Source organism: Bos indicus, chromosome 7, assembly GCF_029378745.1.
Source record: "Bos indicus isolate NIAB-ARS_2022 breed Sahiwal x Tharparkar chromosome 7, NIAB-ARS_B.indTharparkar_mat_pri_1.0, whole genome shotgun sequence".
Classification (NCBI taxonomy): domain Eukaryota; kingdom Metazoa; phylum Chordata; class Mammalia; order Artiodactyla; family Bovidae; genus Bos; species Bos indicus.
This window is the reverse complement of record NC_091766.1, coordinates 50,322,105-50,340,704: the sequence shown is the minus strand read 5'-3', so window position 1 is coordinate 50,340,704 and position 18,600 is coordinate 50,322,105. Positions and strand designations below refer to the sequence as shown.

The following is an 18,600-nucleotide window of genomic DNA, read 5'->3' as shown; positions in this document are numbered from 1 at the left end:
CTAGACTCAAATTCAGGAAGTCTGGTTAGTCTTTGCTCTTAATTATTAGGTTATTCAAGTTTGTAACCTCTTATTATATTACATGATGATCATCTGGCAGTATGTGGAAATGAACTCATCTGCCCACCCATCTAGGCTTAGGGAAATGGTCTCCAACGCTTACATACTTGGCAGCTTGCTGTGCCACTTGTGGTGCTGAGCTAGTAGAGAACAGAAGGGGCTGGTGGTATTGTGGAACCACCACAATATTGTTCTATAAAGAACAATAGCCGAACAAGATCATCTACTTCAGAGTCTTAAAAAACCTACCTGTTTATTAGCTTAGTAAGGGAGTCATTAAAAAAACAGCAGGCACAGGTACTGACATCAAAGGACCATAGGGAAAATGTGAACCAGAACTGACCAGATGGCATTCTTAATCTTGAGCCCTCCAAATTTAAGAATAGGGCCATGAAGCAGAATTGTATGTGGAACCAGGAAATTGCTAGCTGACCAACAGCCTATCCCAAATAAAGATTATAATTAGTTTGTGAGAGTGAAAAAGGGGATCCAGGTGAATCCCAACAGCAAACCAGGCCAATCAGAGCAGCAATGGTTTGTGAAGGGCAGAAGCCAGTGGAGCTTATACTAGAGTAAGGTTACCAACATACTGGCCAGCCAGAAAGTTTCTTAACATGGATATATATGATTGCCTTGACACTGCAGCCTGAGGTGACCAAGGCGGGCTATGGAGGGGGCTATGGGATTTATTTTACTGCTGTATTTTGGACAGATACTTATATATAACAACACATTTGACACTATGGAATCTAATAAAGCTTGCTCTCTCAGCAAATTTCGCCAACAGGTTTGTCCTGAGGGACTGGGCCCACACTAAAATGAGTATCACCACTTGAGAGTCCGTATTTCAACACCAATAAACACAAACATCAGCAGCTCAGTTCTACTATTATTTATTTTTTTAAATATTTTTGAAAAAATATAATTTTTTTACAATATTTTCAACTTAAACACTATTCACACTGAACACGTATGGCAGCTTAACCTACCCAAATAAGAAGTTTAAGAAGCCAAAACTGTTCTAGCTTTGTTAAAAGAAAAGTTGTGCTGCAGACTATTGTAGTGATGGTTAACAAAGCAAGGAAAAGCACCACTCAAATCATATGTAACAATTTATTTGTTCAATTGAATTATGGGTTGGTCAAATGTTAGATTTTACACAGGTAATAGCTATGATGCAATGACTCCTTAGAAAAGGATGGAATTCTCAAATCACATACTTGCTTAGATGTAACACTAGGATAATTCAGTATTTTCTTACATGATAACACCCCATAAAAGCCAGGAGACTTAGGTTCACTACCTTGTAACCTCAGTAACTAAAGACATATTTAAATGTCTATACTGAACTATTTCAATTAACCAGCAAGCCTTCTTCAGAAAAAAGAGATTCTTTTTGATGGGAACAAATGCAAATTTAAGTCTGAACTGAGGAACTCACTTAACAATTAGAATTTAATTTAGATTTAGAGATCATTTAATTTGGTGCTTTGACACAACTTGACTGGTGCTTCTTTCCTTGCTGTCACTTCAAGCCATGGGGCCAATTCTGTTCTCAGTAAATGTTTGACAGCTTTTTACTTAACAGTCTCAGCACTTTTATTAAGCATGCAAGACTAACAAAACTTTGGCAATGCATAAGTGTAACACAGTGACGAGAGAGAGCTTTTACAATTAAGTCTTCTAATACTGCCTTCACAGTGTGGAAATTGTGCTACATCCACCAAAAGAGGGCCCCGTCTACTCAAATATTTTAGTACTTCACCCCAGGAACAAACTCCTTTGCATTTGGATTCAGATTGCTCTTGACCTGGAAAATAAGTAAAAAAGCAAATTCATTAGCAGATACTCCAGATACTCAGAAGCATTCAACCCAGATCCACATGCAAAACCATCTTCCAAAAAAAGACAAAGGCAAGAATTCAGATGGTAAGGTCAAACTGAATTAAAACACATCTATAGCAGTGAAAGAAGGAACCAGATGTAAGCTATGTATATTATATCAAATTTTATCAATTTCCTAAACAGAAGGTAGGACTTGAAATTAAATTTGCTTAAGTGTAACCGGAAACTCACTAACTGCACATCCACCAAAGGAATGTCTCAGAACACAGAATTCTATTTATTTAACTATGATAGTTGACTTTCTTTAAACAGTTTCAAACTATGCAAACATTAAACAAGTATTGAAATGATGATTAAAGTGATTGGGGAATTGTTTATGGATTAATTTTACTTTATGATGCTCACTGAAAATATGGAGTTGTCTTTCTAATTGCTGTATTCTAATTCCCACAGGAAGCATGGTATATAACAGGAAAAGAAAACTACATGGGGAGTCAGAAGATCTAAGTTGGAACCCCAGCTCTGCTAACTAACTTCTTATGTAGGCCTGGATAAGTCACTCTCTGGGACTGTTTTTGTATCAGTTAGGGGAGGAATGGGCCAAAGCCTCTCAGAGCCTTAGAGGCTTGTACCACCATCATTGTGTATTTCTAAATCTTTACTTTCCTAAGTAGATATGTTAGCATACAGGGAACAGCTGGAAATTTTCCTCTACCACATTTTTGAATGCAAATTGATCAAGACAAAAAGAAACCAGGACAGATTCCAGGGCCTGAAATGTAGGGATGCTGGCAGGATTTTAGATTGAATCTGAGCCTTCAACATTACTTACTTCAAGACCAGAGCATATTAAACAACATTTTGGAGCAATAATTTAAGTTTCATAATTTAAACATAATGATTCTCATCTCTCAAGGGAAATTAATCTAAACTTTGGGCAGATACAAAATAACTAGGAGGAGTTAATCTCAAACAGACTGAGTCAAACAAACCAGTTTCTAGACAGTGGGATGATACTGGGTCCAGGTAAAGTTATACATTAGAGCAAAGAGCTTTTCTCCTCAGAGGAATCAGGATTATTTGTGGAGTGACTAATCCAGCCATAAGCAAGTATACCCCAACAGACTGTTCAGATCACATATCTGCCTAATTGGGTTACTGTCCTTTACTGCAACAAAAGCTATACCACAATGTACATTTCAGTGTTCTCTATACAGCCTTTTAGGAAAACAGTTTCCAAATGTCTGAAAGGGCAGGCTGGCAGTATCCTCTGGGAATGCTTATAAAAATTAGCATGTCTAGATGACTGATTCTATGGATGGCATGTTCCTGAGAAAATTTCTGTTTTTAATGCTTCATAGGTCATTATGATGTACAACCAGGTTAGGAAATCACTGCACAGTGAATAAAAGACAATTACAAAATGACTTCAGAGTCTAGGGGAATATTCCAGAGAACCGTCTTGCAGAAGCAACTAGAGATTGTCCATATGGAAAGAAAGTTTAACATTCTGGCTAAATTATCTTAATTTTAGCAAAAGGATCATCAGGTTTTACTTTAGTACTGATGCTTAGTTATCACAGTTCCTGAAAAAACTTTTTACTACAAATAAACCATCAGCAATGAGACACTGGGAATAACTAAAAATATAAATAGGTTTGTGTTCCTTTTCTGCCAAGAGTTTGTAAGTCTTTGTTAAATCATAATTCCAAACAGAGTTAGAGTAACTCAATGAAAATCCTGGGTTAGGAAAAAAATCTCCAGAATTTTACCCTTCAGAAAAAATGTGTAATTTCACCAAATATTTAAGACAGAGCAAAACCTCTCCGTCTAGCTACTTTTGCACAGGCAAATCACATGAACATACTTGTCCCTTTTGAATGACTGCTTTTAGACATTTACGTATCCTAGGGTATCGTAGTTGTCATAACTAAAAGTAGTGTCAAGGAATCTATTAGTCAGAAATCTATTAATCAGACTAGCTCCAGAGTGCTGCCAAAAGTCACTCCATATCATAAGTGAGACCAGGAGGCCTCTGCTTCCATAGTAAGAAGCAGTAGAATTTCTGAAGGGAAAGAGACGTAGAACTCTTCTTAAACAGATGGATGCTGACTTTTCCACTTATGAGAAAGACCAACTAGGTTTTAAAAAAGTGAAAAAATAACTCTTTACCACAAGATCTTCCAGGGAAGAGCCATCACTGATAACAAGGTCATTAAACTGGTCTTGAATTTGGTCCATAGTTTGTGGGAGATCTCGAGCTGGAATAAACCACTCATGTTCCTCCTCTTCTTCCAGCATTTCTTGGAAACAGCGTTCAATAAATTCTTCTTCCCATAACTCCTCTTCTATCTGGATTTATAATAAAGGGTAATTTATAGCATACTTGGTAAGATGACATCACTAGGAAAGGCTTAAAGTATCTTGAACTAAACCATTAAAAATCACAATGTCATACCTTCCTTGTCTGCTTCTATGCTAAGGTAAAAAAAAAAATCTTTTCCATAAGACCTGGAAAGATATATTTAGATTTTTGCTATGTCTTACTTGTCAGAGCAGAATATTCTTTCTTTCCACTAAAGGTGGCAGGGAAGAAGTAACAAAAGTGTTCTTATGCAGGACTGGGTATTAGAATTACCTATGATACTTCCAAAACTATACAAACCCTAAACCCACCCAAAAATGACTGGAAAAATTATCTTTAGAGGGTCAGCAACTTAACTGTCATTGAAATAGAAGACCATACTGCTTAACCCTTTTTAATACTCTTGAATATATATAACTGCTGCTGCTGCTGCTAAGTCGCTTCAGTCGTGTCCAACTCTGTGCGACCCCATAGACAGCAGCCCACCAGGCTCCCCCGTCCCTGAGATTCTCCAGGCAAGAACACTGGAGTGGGTTGCCATTTCCTTCTCCAATGCATGAAAGGGAAAAGTGAAAGTGAAGTCGCTCAGTCGTGTCCGATTCTTCGCTACCCCATGGTCTGAAGCCTACCAGGCTCCTCCGTCCATGGGATGTTCCAGGCAAGAGTACTGGAGTGGGGTGCCATTGCCTTCTCCAATATATATATATATATAAAACTAGATATGGTCAAATCACACTGGCTACTGATGGCCAAAGTCAGGATCAGGGAAAAACAAGACAAAAGATGAAAACAGGTACAAGAAATATGGGAATAAAGACATTTATCAATGTATGAGACTTCTCTACAACGTATGAGAGTTTTCTAAAGTAGAACAGTGGTGTCAGATTTGGGGGCTGGTCAGAACAAGAACCTTAGGTGAAAACCAGTACTTTGGTACTGGTGCCTGTCTACTCTGGATTCTCTTGACTTTCACCACAATAGGACAATCTGACTGGTCTAAGGTAGTGGTTTCCAAACCTTACTGCTCCCAGGAACCACCTGAGACGGTCAAAAAAAAAAAATAAGTTTATCAGGTCCCACCCTAAGCTCTTCTGAATCAGAATTTTTGGGGTCAGACACTGAAAAAAGTTCCCAAGGTTATTTCAATTGAGCAGTTAAACCTGGTAGTAATCAACATCCAAATAAAACAGAAGTGGTGGCACATAAATCCATGTATTTCATATATAAGGGACCAGGTGAAAAACACATTTCAGGGACAAGTACAATTATATTATTTGACGGTTATCACGGGCTACAATAAAAAAGAATGTTTATACACAAAACTAACTTGTCTGTTGAATTCCTCTTCATTTTCCATCCACATGTACTCTGCAAATGGATTGTCATCTTCATGAGAATGACCGTTAATTATCACATCTTCATTGATGATGCTTGGGCTAGTACTGCTGCGACTTGGATCTTTCATGGTTGGCGTCAGATGTAGTTTTTAACCTTAAAACAGCAATACAGTTAATTTAGCCAGTTATTCTTTCAGTTCTTAGTGAGCATCTATTATTACCAGCCATCATGGTTAGGTATGAGATGCATATTAATACATTAATGCACATGATAAACCAAGCATTTGGAAAGCTTCATTTTTCTCCTAAACGATTTTAATGTCTAAGGAATAACTGAGAATAGCCTAGATTCTAGTAACAGTAAACAAAGGCAAACAATTATTTAAATTGAATCCCCAAACCATCTAATTTGTTAAAAATAGAATATTCTATGTTTCATAAAACCACCATGGTTTGGAAAATTGATATTAAAAAACCTAGGGACTGGAGGTGAAAACTAACAAACTTTTAATATATTGCAAGCTAAAAGTTTGAAGCATTAAAGTTCCAGAGTCTACAGTATTCTGTGTGTGTACACCCAGTCGAAAAGTTGTGTCCGATTCTTTGTGATCCCATGGACTGTAGCCCACCAGGCTCCTCTGTCTATGGAATTTCCCAGGAAAGTATAGTGGAAAGGGTTGCTATTTCCTACTCCAAGGGATCTTCCCAGCCCAGAGACTGACCCCATGTCTCTTGCGTCTCTGACAGTGCAGGCAGATTCTCTGTCTGCACAACCTGGGACGCCCCTACAGTAAGTCTACCAGTTCATTAACTCCGAAATTGCTAAAAAATGTGTTTACGTAAAGCAAGAGAGACTTGTATGTAAATCCAAACATTAGTGTGATTTATGCCAAAGGAAGGCAACAGCATACCTAATATGAAGATGAGAGTTTTAAAAATGTCTTCTTACTCCAAAGTTGTCATAATCAAACTAAACAGAAAACCCCAAATATACTAGAAATAGTTTTCCTTCTTTGGGTAAGGTTCAGGGACAGACTTGCTCTATGTATGTTGCCTGGCCCTTTAAACTCATTTTATGAACTTAATTTTAACTTAATTTTATGAACTTAACAGGACATAAGTACTAAAAAACAGCTTTTCATATAATATGAATGTAAGTCTCTAAGCAGTAGGGGTGGGTGGGCCCAATCCTGATGCACATATGCATTTCCCCCAATAATGAATACTAATGACAATAGTGTCATGGCACTAACATTTTTCATTGTTAGGAAGTCCTGAATTAAGAATTACTGAGAAGGCTTCCCTGGTGGCTCAGTGGTTAAGAATCTGCCTGCCAATGCAGGAGACACAGGTTTGATCCCTGATCTGGGAAGATCCCGCATGTAGCAGAGCAATTAAGCCTATGCGCCACAACTACTGAGCACGTGCTCTGTAACAAGAGAAACCACAGCAATGAGAAGCTGGCACACTGCAACTAGAGAGCAGCCCCCGCCTGGCGCAACTAGAGAAGAGCCTGCCAGCAATGAAGACCCAGCACAGTCAAATATAAATCAATAAATAAAATTTAAAAAGGAATTACTGAGAATTCTGCCTTCCTTAGTGTTGTATGTGTATGAAAGAAAAGGCAGAGACAGACTGAGATTTATGTGGTAGGGTGTGGGGTAGAGGGCTTCCCAGGTGGCTCAGCGGTAACCACTCCACCGGGCAATGCGGGAGCTGCGGGTTTGAATTCTGAGTTGAGAAGATCCCCTGGAAGAGGAAATGGCAACCCACTCCAGTATTCTTGCCAGAGTTATTCCAGGAACAGAGGAGCCTGGCAGTCTACAGTCCATGAGGTCACAGGGTCGGAACACTACTGAACAGACACACAGTGTGGGGTAGAAAGAAAACATGACTGGAATTAGGAAACTGAAGCACTGTGAAAAGACACAACAGAAAACAGATGATAGATATCCTTGATATTTTTATTTATCATTAATCTTGGGTTAAATAAACCCTCTTATTTTGATAACAAGTTCTGACTAAACAGCAATCAGTTCCTCTAAAGTAAATTACTTATATATCAGGCTACCAAATATTTATATGCTCATTTTTAAACAAACTACACTTTAGAGTAGACTCAAATATTATGAAAAGAAGGAGGTCAATTCTGCTTTGCAACTTCATGGAACTTTGTTTACACTGCACACAAACCGATCATTAAACGATGTTCAAACACATCTCAATTTACAACAGCTTTTCATTATTTTCCCAACATGTATCCTATCCCAGCTCATACCCATTACATCCTACCTTTCAGAAGACCACAGTATTAATAAATGACATATTTTTAGTTAAAAATAGTACATAAAAATCATGTTTAGCAGATTACAGGACATTCAATATTCAAGTAGAACTGAACAGTTAAGTAGCAATTATATGTGAGACCTGTACTAGAAATACCACTAACTTGTTTTTGAATATGATTCAAGTGACTATAATAGTGTGTGTGTGTGTATATATATATATATAAATAAAAATTTGTTTAAAGAAAAAAGTGTTTTCCATACATTTCATGAGCATAAGTTTATGTAAACAATGAAAATCTGCATCAGCAAATTCTATAGTCTGGGAATCTCAAGGAACCCCTCCCTCCTTGTTTGATGCCAACCAGTAACAAAATATAAATAGTGCTTAGCAAAAAGGGCCCAAGCCCTGCATCTGACATGTCTCTAGGTCAGCTTTTTGCCCATTATCACCTCATCAAACAACCTGTGGCTTTGGTACAGATCCCACTGAAAGTATATTAAGGACAGTAAATAAAATTTCATTGTCAAGCAATATTTGGGAAACAAATCCTAACTGGAACCAGTAAAATCAACTGGAGCCCAGGCACTAATCTTGCATCTTAAGATAGCTGAGGAAGAAACAACTGCTGACCAGATTTCTGCTATAGCCAGTCAAGTGAAAAGCCAGAGGGGTGAGGATCATTTACTTTCAGAACATTGACAGACCTACAATTACTGAGTGTAAGGTGTTTTAATACAAGGTATTGTTACCAGATTTTAAATTTTCTTCTATCACCTGTTGATTCTTCTTAGACCAAACACTTTATATTATGTCCTATGTATGTTTTGGGGCTTCCCTGGTGGCTCAGATGGTAAAGAATCCACCTGCAATGCAGGAGTCCTGGGTTTGATCCCTGGTCGGGAAGATCTCCTGGAGAAGGGAATGCCTACCCATTCCAATACTCTTGCCTGGAGAATTCCAAGGACAGAGGAGCTTGGTGGCCTACAGTCCATGGGGTTGCAAAGAGTTGGACATGACTGAATGATTAACACACACGTGTTTTGCTGTCTTAAAAAAACTGAGTATATAGTTCAAATACCGTAAAATTTATTATTTTAAATTGGCATTTGTCAAAAACAGTTAAAGGCAAATATAGTAGCCAGTGCCAGCAAAGAATAACAGTTGGGGCAAAAAGGAAAGGAAGAAAGGCTGGTGAAGGAGATGCTTTGGGAATAAAGGCTTTGAAAAGCTCCTACATATTCTGGGAAACCTAAGAGGCCACAGGCATGCCCAGTGCTGGCAGCACACTCAGAAAAGACCTGACAAGATTATTCAAGCTTCAGGCTCTGCACATAAAAAGGTTAAGAAAGAGCTGTAAAGTGCTCAAGTGTTAAAGGTGTGCCTCAGCATACAGCAGCAGGTTTGACTGGGGAAAGAATCAGTAAACTTGGTAAATCAATTAAGATTATTTAGTCTGAAAAACATAAAAAATAATGGAAGATTTAAAAATGAACAGACCTCAGAGATCAGTAGGATACCATTACATGTACCAATATATGCATAATGGGAGACCCAGAAGAAGAGAAAGAGTGAAGACTAATTGGCCCCTAACTCCTCCAACTTGATGAAACCTATCAAGCAGCTCAAGGAATTCCCAAGTAGAATAAACCCAAAGCAATCCACATGGACACATTGTAATCAAGTTATTGAAAGTCAAAGACCAAAAAAGCATCTTCAAAACAACAAGATTAATAGATGATTTCACATCAGAAACTAGAAGCCAGAAAACAGGACAATACATATGAAAGGATAAAAGGGGCGGGGAGGGAAACTAAGACATTCCCAGATAAGTAAAAAAGTGAGAGTTCATTACCAATATACCTGTCTTATAAGGAGAGCTAACTGACTCCTTCACATTGAAATAAAAAGAATACCAGCATTAACTTGAATTCACTGGAAGAAATAAACAATGATAATTATACAGTAAATACAAAAGTCACTAATAGATTTCTTGCTTTATAACTCCTCTTTTTCTCTACAGCAAACTAAAGAAGCATTAGTCCACATGAGTTACAAACTAAGGTGTTATTTGTCATGTCCAGGGTAACCACTAGGAAAAACCACCAAAAAAAATATATAGTGTAAGGTGTACTGCTGAGATGTATCATCATCTTATTCAGAGGCAGTCCAAAAGCAGCAGCTTCAAGTCAGTGAGCTCAAATCTATATATATTAGTCTCTTGTGGCTTAGAACAAAACCAACAAAAACTTAAACAGGAACTCCTGAAAACAAAACAGAAGCACCTAATTTGCTTCAGTGATGTTTGAGGACACAACGTATGTAATGACTTGACAAATACAGTTTAAAAAAAAAAAATCTGAGAAGTAAACCATAACAATCTGTTGCTGTCTTGTCTTCGTTCATGATTTAATGGAAACCACTTAAAAATGGGCAGAAACGAACAGAGAAAACCCATAATCCCCTTGCCCCAATTTTTAATGTTCATACTTGCTTCAAAGAACATCTATGGCTTCAAAAAACATGTTTTTATTATTTAAAATCCTAAAATTATCACAAAATGTAATTCAAAATTTTTAATCTTTAGCCTTAATCTCATAAAAGGATTTCTAAAACAACACAGTAATACTAATTCAGAACAAGCAATATTAAATTACTAATACTAAAAATCTAGTAGTTGTAAGAATACATCTAATAAGATTTTCCTAAACAAAAATCACAAAATGGTAAAACAACAATGTATCAAAGTAATCATTTGAAAAATTCTGGATAATTTGTCTTTGCATATAGTTAGGAAATTTTGTTGGAAAAGGAAGCATTAAAGTAAAAAAAAACTGTTTATGTACAAAGTAGGCCCTACTTAAACAGGTCTTAAGGAAGTTTTTTCCTTTCCATCTTCAATCTTACCCAGAGGTAGTCAATTTTAACAGCTTAGTATATGTCCTTTCATATTTTTTTGCTTATAGAGACACACATAAAGAATTTATGTATTTTAATAGAATCATGCTAAACTAAATATATCACATGAAAGATCCTTACTAGTCAATGTACACAAGTATACTTAATTTTTTAAATGGATACAGCAGCAATTATTCAACCATTTCTTCTCTGATGCAATTTACCATTTCCAGTTTTTTCAATACAAATAATCCTGCTTTGATCACCCTTGTACACACATCCTTTTCTAGTTGTGTTTTCTGTAGGATACATTCTGATAAGTGAGAATAACTGGGTCAAAGGCCATGTGCATTTGTAGCTTTAAAAGACAGATTATATGCCAAAAATATTATGGTAATGTACATTCCTATAATAAGCTGGGTGCTCCCATTTCTCTGCATCCTCAACAGCTCTGTATATAATCAACATAGCATTTTACTTTTGCAAACAGGTGGGCATAAAAGAATCTCACTGTTTTCCTCTACAGCTGCCAGGATATGTTCATCTTGTTTAGGAAGTCTTTCCCTATCTTGAGGTTTTATTTCCTTTATTTTCTCTCAGTATTTTTATAGTTTCTTTTTTATAGTGAAACCTTAAAAAAAACAAAAAAACAAAAAAACACCAAAACCCAACTATTCCTATTATTTTTTTAAATATATTTTTGCATATTTATTTAGCTTACTGGGCATTCCTTAGTCGTGGCACATGGGATCTTTAGTTGCAGCATGTGGAACCTATTTCCCTGACCAGGGATTGAACCCAGGCTCCATGTACTGGGAGCATGGAGTCTTAGACACTGGACCACCAGGGAAGTCCTCTAAATCTTTAACTCATGTGAGCACTACTTTGAGTATGATGTAAAAGATCTATATTCATCATTATTGAAATGAAAGCTTGTTCCTCAGGTTTATCATGATCAAACTCCTACTATACTGTTTCCTTGCTCTGTGATGGTATATTGTATACTGTTTTATCCCCAACTTTTATTGTTTAAGAATTTTAAACTTACAAAAAAGTCATAATAAAATAATAGTATCATGAACACTTGTACCTTTCATCTAGATTCATCAACTATTAGCTTTTTGCCACAGTTGTTTTCTCTATACAATTTTTTTTGGCTTAACCATCTGCTATGTTGCAGGCCTTTCATCATGACCTTTCATCTTCAAATATTTCAGCACAGTATCATACTGTTTTGAATAGAGCAGCCTTTCAGTAAGTTTGAATATCTAGTATCACAAATCCCTTAGCAACTTTCTTGGGGAAGAGGGGAATCTTGCACTTTCATCTTTGTATCAATTTTAAAGTTGTCAATAACAGTCTGATGGGAATTTTACTAAAAATTTGCAGTTTAATCAGGATCATGTTTTTATGTTAAGCCCTCTGGCCAGGAAGATGGCATATCCATTTACTTGAAACTATTTTAATTCCTTAAAGCATAAATGAATCAGAACTTTTTACCAATAGTGGTAGACTATTTATAGTCTTCTCACTATAAGTGTTAGATAACATATTCCTAAAGAAACACTCAAAAGTGCTGAAAAGTAAGTAAAGTGGGAATTCAAAGAACAAAGTGGAACTTTAAACACTGAGGCTGCCTCTGCACTGAGGGCTTCTTTCTGTCCATTAGGCTTCTTTGAATCGACCTTGGATGCTTCAAGGGGCAAAAGGCATATAGGAAAGATGGAACAGGAGATCCTCCCGCTCTAAGCTGGGACCCCAAAGGGCTATATACTCAGGTTAAGGTTGAACCAAAAACGACTCCCACTCCCCACCAAGCTAATCAAAAGGGAACGGTGGAAGGGAACTCAGATACCGTGACTATGGCTGGACCTCTTATGGATAGGAGGAATAAATTCTCATCACCTGGGAAGTCCAGAACATCCCAAGTCATGAACTGAGTATAAAGTGGCCCTTGACTGGTGCCAGAGCCTGGCAAAAGCAAATGTAAAATTCTTTGAGAGGAAGGCATCTTCATTCGAGGCCTTCGGTGAAGTCACTCAGTCGTGTCCGACTCTTTGCGACCCAATGGACTGTAGCCTACCAGGCTCCTCTGTCCATGGGATTTTCCAGGCAATAGTACTGGAGTGGATTGCCATTTCCTTCTCCAGGGGATCTTCCCAACCCAGGACTTGAACCCAGGTCTTCCACATTGTAGACAGATGTTTTACCATCTGAGCCACCAGGGAAGTCCAAGAACCTCAAAAAATTAATCTTTAAGGCCAATGAAGAGTTCAAAATGAAAGATAACCAAATTCAAAAGGCAAAAAAAAAAAAAAAAAAAGATACGACAAGCAAGAAGCAGTGCAATTTACAGAAAGCATAATCAAAACTCATGTAGCATGTTGCCACTCATGTGGCAAAATGATCATTACCTATCAAGCTTGAAAATATATTCAGAAAACAAACAAAAAAAAAAAGAAAACAGCTAAATATAAAAAGTGCACACAATAGATTTGGAAAACAGCCAAATGATGATATATAAAAACCACAACATAAACAAAAATATAATGGGTTTGGCAGCAGACTAGATCTATACAATAGAACTGAAGATAAAAGAAAGTATCCAGAAAACAGCAAAAAGATAAAAAATACAAGAGGGTTCAAACAATATAGATGGCAGAGTGACAAGTATCAAGTTCCAAAAGAAAATAACTGCAAACCCAGACTGTGAGAACGCTACATAAAATATAGTTTTCAAAAAAATGAACTAGGAATTTTTCCATCCTTATATTCAGGAATCATTTCAATAAGAAGAATTATGGGATCCCCAAAGACAAATGAATCTAAAATTATAAGGGCTTGGTATTATTAACAACCTTTAATTTTCTCGTTTTGATAGGTCTATTCAGGTTTTCTGCATGTATGGACGTGAGAGTTGGACATAAAGAAGGCTAACGCTGAAGAACTGATGATTTCAATCTGTGGTGTTGCAGGAGACTCTTGCAAGTCCCTTGGTTCAAGCCATTCAATCCTAAACGGAATAAACCCTGAATATTCATTGGAAGGACTGAAGCTGAAGTTTCAATACTTTGGCCATCTGATGCGAAGAGCTGACTCACTGGAAAAGACCCTCATGCTGGGAAAGACTGAAGGCAAAAGGAGAAGAGGGTAACAGAGGATGAGATGGTGAGATAGCATCAATGACTCAATGGACATGGATTTCAGCAAACTCCAGAAGAGAATGAAGGACATGGAAGCCTAGAGTGCTGCAGTCCATGGGGTCGCAAAGAGCTAGACATGACTTAGCAACTGAATAACAAACCTCTCTGGTTAACCACAGTAATTTTTATTTCACTAAAATCTCATTTCTCCAGAATTTGAATTTTGTTACAACAGAAACGAATTTCTCCTATTTCATAGCTCATTTGACTATATCCCTCTTTTCCTTGATAAGGCTGACACGGGATTTATCATAAGGAAAAAAAACTCCAGCTCTACAATTTGCAGAACACAGTGAGTGTGAGGGGGGTGTGTGTGTGTTCACAATTTGCAAATGCATAGAATCTCTGGAAAGGTAGAAAAGAAACAGAGGCAAATAATATCTGATAAGGGAATTTTATTTGGAATAAAGACCTATTACAACTCAACAATAAAAGACCAACCAACCAATTTAAAAATGGGCAAAACATCTGCAAAGTTCTCCAAAGGCCAAAAAACACATGAAAAGATGCTCAACATCCTTAACTATGTGGAAAATGCAAATCAAAACCATGAGATAATACTTTATATTAGTGAAAATATGGAAAAATTGGAACCCTCATTCGCTGCCAATGGGAAATTTAAAATGGAAAACAGTCTGGTAGCTCCCCAAAAGATTAAACACGGAATTACCATATAACCCAGCAATTCCACTCCTGGGTATATTCCCAAGAGAAATGAAAATATGTATCTACATAAAAACTTACACAGGCAAAATGTTCATAGCAGTAGAGATACAACCCAAAGGTCCACCAGCTGATAGATGGATGAATACTGAAAACATCATGCTAAATCAAAGAAGTCAGTCACAAAGGAACACATATTGTATGACAGATCATGGGCATAAGATTTCTTTTTGAGGTAATGAAAATGTCCTCATTTGATGGAAGTACAACTCTGGTAATATACTAAAGACTACTATATACTTTAAATGGGTGAACTGCATGGTATGCGAACTATAGCTCAGTAAGAGCTGCTAAAAAAGAAAGAAATTTCACCAGATTTTGGTTAGGTTAAGAGCAGTTTTTTTCCTGATATCTGGCACTTTAAATCTACAAACTCTTTTCCTCAGCTATTTTTTGCCATTTATTGGTTTCCAGCAGTGTCCATACATTTATAGTCGCTACAAAATTTTAAAATATGAAAATAAATCTTTTAAGTTTTAGAAAGTTTCCCCCTTTTTCATCTCTTAAGAATTGTCATTAACCACTTCATGATGTATGTAAATAAAATCATTATACTATATACCTTAAACTTATACAATGCTATATTTCAATTATATCTCAATAAAACTGGAATAAAAAATAAAAACATTAACTCTTAAAAAAATTCTCATTAAAATTCAAACAGAATTCTCTCTCTGCTTCTTTCATTAAACTGACTCCACAAGGAATTTCCTGGTGGTCCAATGGTTACAACTCTGGGCTTCCACTGCCAGGAATCAGGGATCAATCCCTGGTGGCAGAACTAAGATCCCACAAGCCGAGTGGTGCCACCAGAACCCCCACAAAAAATCAAAAAGAAACTGACTCCACAGACTTACCACCTTTTCTTATTCCACTGGACTCTACTTTGAACTACTGTAGGCCCTTTAAAGTTATTTGTTGTTTAAACACACATATATTGTATACATATGTATTTTAGTTAGTGAGAGAAAATATAGAAATTTCTGCAACAGCTTCTATATTTAATTCAGAAGTCTGAGCAGGACGGAATTTTTTGTTTAATGTTTGGCAGTATAAAATAATGATTAAAAGCATGGGCTCTGGAACCAGGCTGCCTTTCTAGATATGTGACAGTGGGCAGGTTATTTAATCTGTTTCAGGTTCCCTATCTGTAAAATTGATAATAATAAGAGTACCTAGGCAAACAACCTAGCAGTTAACAGTATTACTAAACATGTAGAACAATTAAGATTGCTAGGGCAAGCTATAAGATAAAAACAACAGGTCCAACCACTTGTAGGAGTGAAACAATGTCACAGAAAAATCCCAAAGACTATAACCCTGATCTCAATTATAGTGTAACTACGTTATGAGGTAAGAAAAAGGATGGTACAACACGGCTGAAAAAAGCTCGAAGTGCATCAGAAATACCATCCTTATTTATAAAAACTGATACATAAAAGAAGCAGAGTCAGTTCAAATAAATTCACACTATCCAACTTGGTAGCCACCAGATACTTGTTGCTATTTAAATTTAAATTATTTTAAGGCAAAAGAAGAGGGTGGCAGAGGATGAGATGGTTGGATGGCATCACAGATTCAATGGACATGAACCTGGGCAAACTCCAGAAGATGGTAAAGGACAGGGAGGTCAGGGGTGCTGCAGTCAGTCCATGGGATCAAAGAGTCAGACACAACTTAGTGACTGAACAATTTTAATTCCATACAATCAAAATTTTAGTTCTTCGGTTGCACTTACTACATTGCAAGTGCTCAACAGACATGTGCTCAGTAGCTATCTTACTGGACAGCACCACTATGAACAATGAGGAAATTAAGAAAAAAGACTGAGTTACTGATAGTGAATCTCAGGCTGTATCATACGTGAAATCTTAATGTATCTGTGCAACAGGGTGATCCAGATCACCAAGACAACTTGGATAACTTTCATTTTGGATTGGGTTCAAATCCCAGATATGCCATTAACCACCAGAGGACTCTGAATATGTTACTAAATCACAGGCAGCATGCTACAGAGGTTAAGAGCACATAATCTCCGCTTGGATTTGAATTCCAGCTCTTATTAGTTGTGTAACATTGGGCAAGTTACTCCACATCTCTCTTTCATTTATAATCTTCATTTTACAGTAGTACTTGCTGCCTAAAGACACTGAAGAGTAAATACTTGTAAAAGTACTTTGAACAATGCCTTCCATTACTAAGGGCTATAGAAGTGTGTGCCTAATAAAAGAATCTCTCAAGTTTCTACTGCTTTCAAAACGGGCAGGACAAGCTTCTCTTCCTGCTTATTTCACAAGTTAAAATAAATATGAAAATCACCTTCCAACCCATAAAGAAACAGACAAGCAGGCTACACTTCTGGGAGAGTTACCTTTTTTTTTTTGGTCAAAGACACCTACTTGTTAGAAAAAATGAAGTTCTGAACAAGTTCACAATTAACAAGTGGTATAAACAGCGTAATTTGCTCAAAATATCCTCTCACAGACCGGAACAGAAACACAAAACAGCAAACACTAGGAATCTCATTAAAACCCTTAGAGAATTTATTTGCATACATAACCTGCAGCCCATGAAATTTCAAAGGCTATTTAAAGAAAACTCAAACTAACACCTGACCAACTGCTAAAACGCAAACTGTGAAAAATCATACCACCAGGTTAATTAGACAAGATTAGCCAGCACATGCAAAATGGGAATTTGTCTTCTGCTGAAATGTCAAAAGCTGTCAGCTGTTAGACCTTCTCCCACGGCACACTGGATGCCAAATTCTTTCTAGAGTTTGTGGTTTCTGTGAGATGATGGCGTTGCAAAATCAGGGAAAATAAGACAACAAAAGAAGCAGTAAAGGTCCCTTTTTGCAGTTACAGAAAATATCAATGCTGGCTGCTTCAACAAATGTTTTGAAACAAGTAACTTGAACACAAGCTATATATTTTTGATGGTGCGAGAGAATAAGCATAGTACAGAGAAACTAAAAAGTGCAAGAACCAAAATTGAAAAACGTGAATTGGCTAAGCCCTTAAAAGTTCCAACTAGTTCAAAACAGTCCTGGAGTAGGAGTTGCCAGTACTCCAAAGGACCTCCTAACCCGAGCACGGAATACAATGTAACTAAAATTAAGGGGTAGGGGATGTCGAAGAAACCGGAGAAAACAGATCAGAAAGGTACAGGCTCGCGGACGGTTACAAAACGCTCTACTAGTACGCAAGGCAACCCGCCAGTCCCTCCGCCCCTCTCTCTTCCCCCACCCTAGCCTCAGGAGGAGCGCGCAAGCGCAGCAAGTAGCGGCAGCGCGTGGCGACGCGCAGGCGTAAAGTGGGGAGAAACAATGAGCTTTGTTGCCGAGGCGGCAGCGGGGAGCAGGGGAAAAGGGTACCGGAGGCGGGGGTGAAGGGACTGGGGTGGGGGTGGGGGCTCGCGAGAAAGTGCTATCCCGGCAACCATCGCGCGCCACCGAGGACCCGGATAGAGAGCTGCGGGATCCAAATCATAAATAATAATGACAATGAGAAAAAAAAGCGACGGCCATTTCTCAAAGAAAGAGACTAAGTCGGTCCAAGATCATCTCTCAGACTCAACTGGAAGAGGCAAGGAACAACGGGGGCCATACGGGCTTGGGGGCCAACGACCCAGGGGACCCTCTAGGCCCCTCAGCCGTCGCCGAGGTGCTGTCCCTCGACCGCCGGGGCCGCCGCACCCTTCTCGCCGCTCCGCCCGAGGGAACCCCTCACCCAGTGCACGGCAGCGGGGACGGCAGCCAACGAATCCGGTCGGCCTCCGCGGATCTCCACAAGCAGCGCCGCTCCCCCGCTCGACGCGCGCTTCGCCCGCAGCCTCCCTTCTCCAGTCCAAACAAACACCCCAGCCCGGAAGTGACTTCACT

General features: G+C 38.0%; 2 protein-coding genes across 5 annotated transcripts in view; one reads left to right on the top strand and one right to left on the bottom strand.

Moving 5' to 3' along the window:
* The window catches only part of SLC23A1 (solute carrier family 23 member 1), a 16,506-nt gene extending 13,728 nt beyond the window's left edge, over window positions 1-2,778 (top strand). For all 4 annotated transcript variants that reach the window (XM_019965018.2, XM_019965021.2, XM_019965019.2 and 1 more), the window contains one exon: window positions 2,359-2,778. The gene's annotated coding sequence lies outside the window, so the exon portion shown is untranslated. The remainder of the gene's footprint in view (window positions 1-2,358) is intronic.
* On the bottom strand, window positions 938-18,600 carry PAIP2 (poly(A) binding protein interacting protein 2). Its single transcript, XM_019965022.2, has 4 exons — window positions 18,449-18,600; window positions 5,598-5,761; window positions 4,078-4,257; window positions 938-1,870 (listed from the first exon to the last, which is right to left on the bottom strand). The coding sequence occupies exons 2-4, from the start codon at window positions 5,733-5,735 to the stop codon at window positions 1,814-1,816; spliced, it is 375 nt and encodes a 124-aa protein (XP_019820581.1). The 5' UTR covers window positions 5,736-5,761; window positions 18,449-18,600; the 3' UTR covers window positions 938-1,813.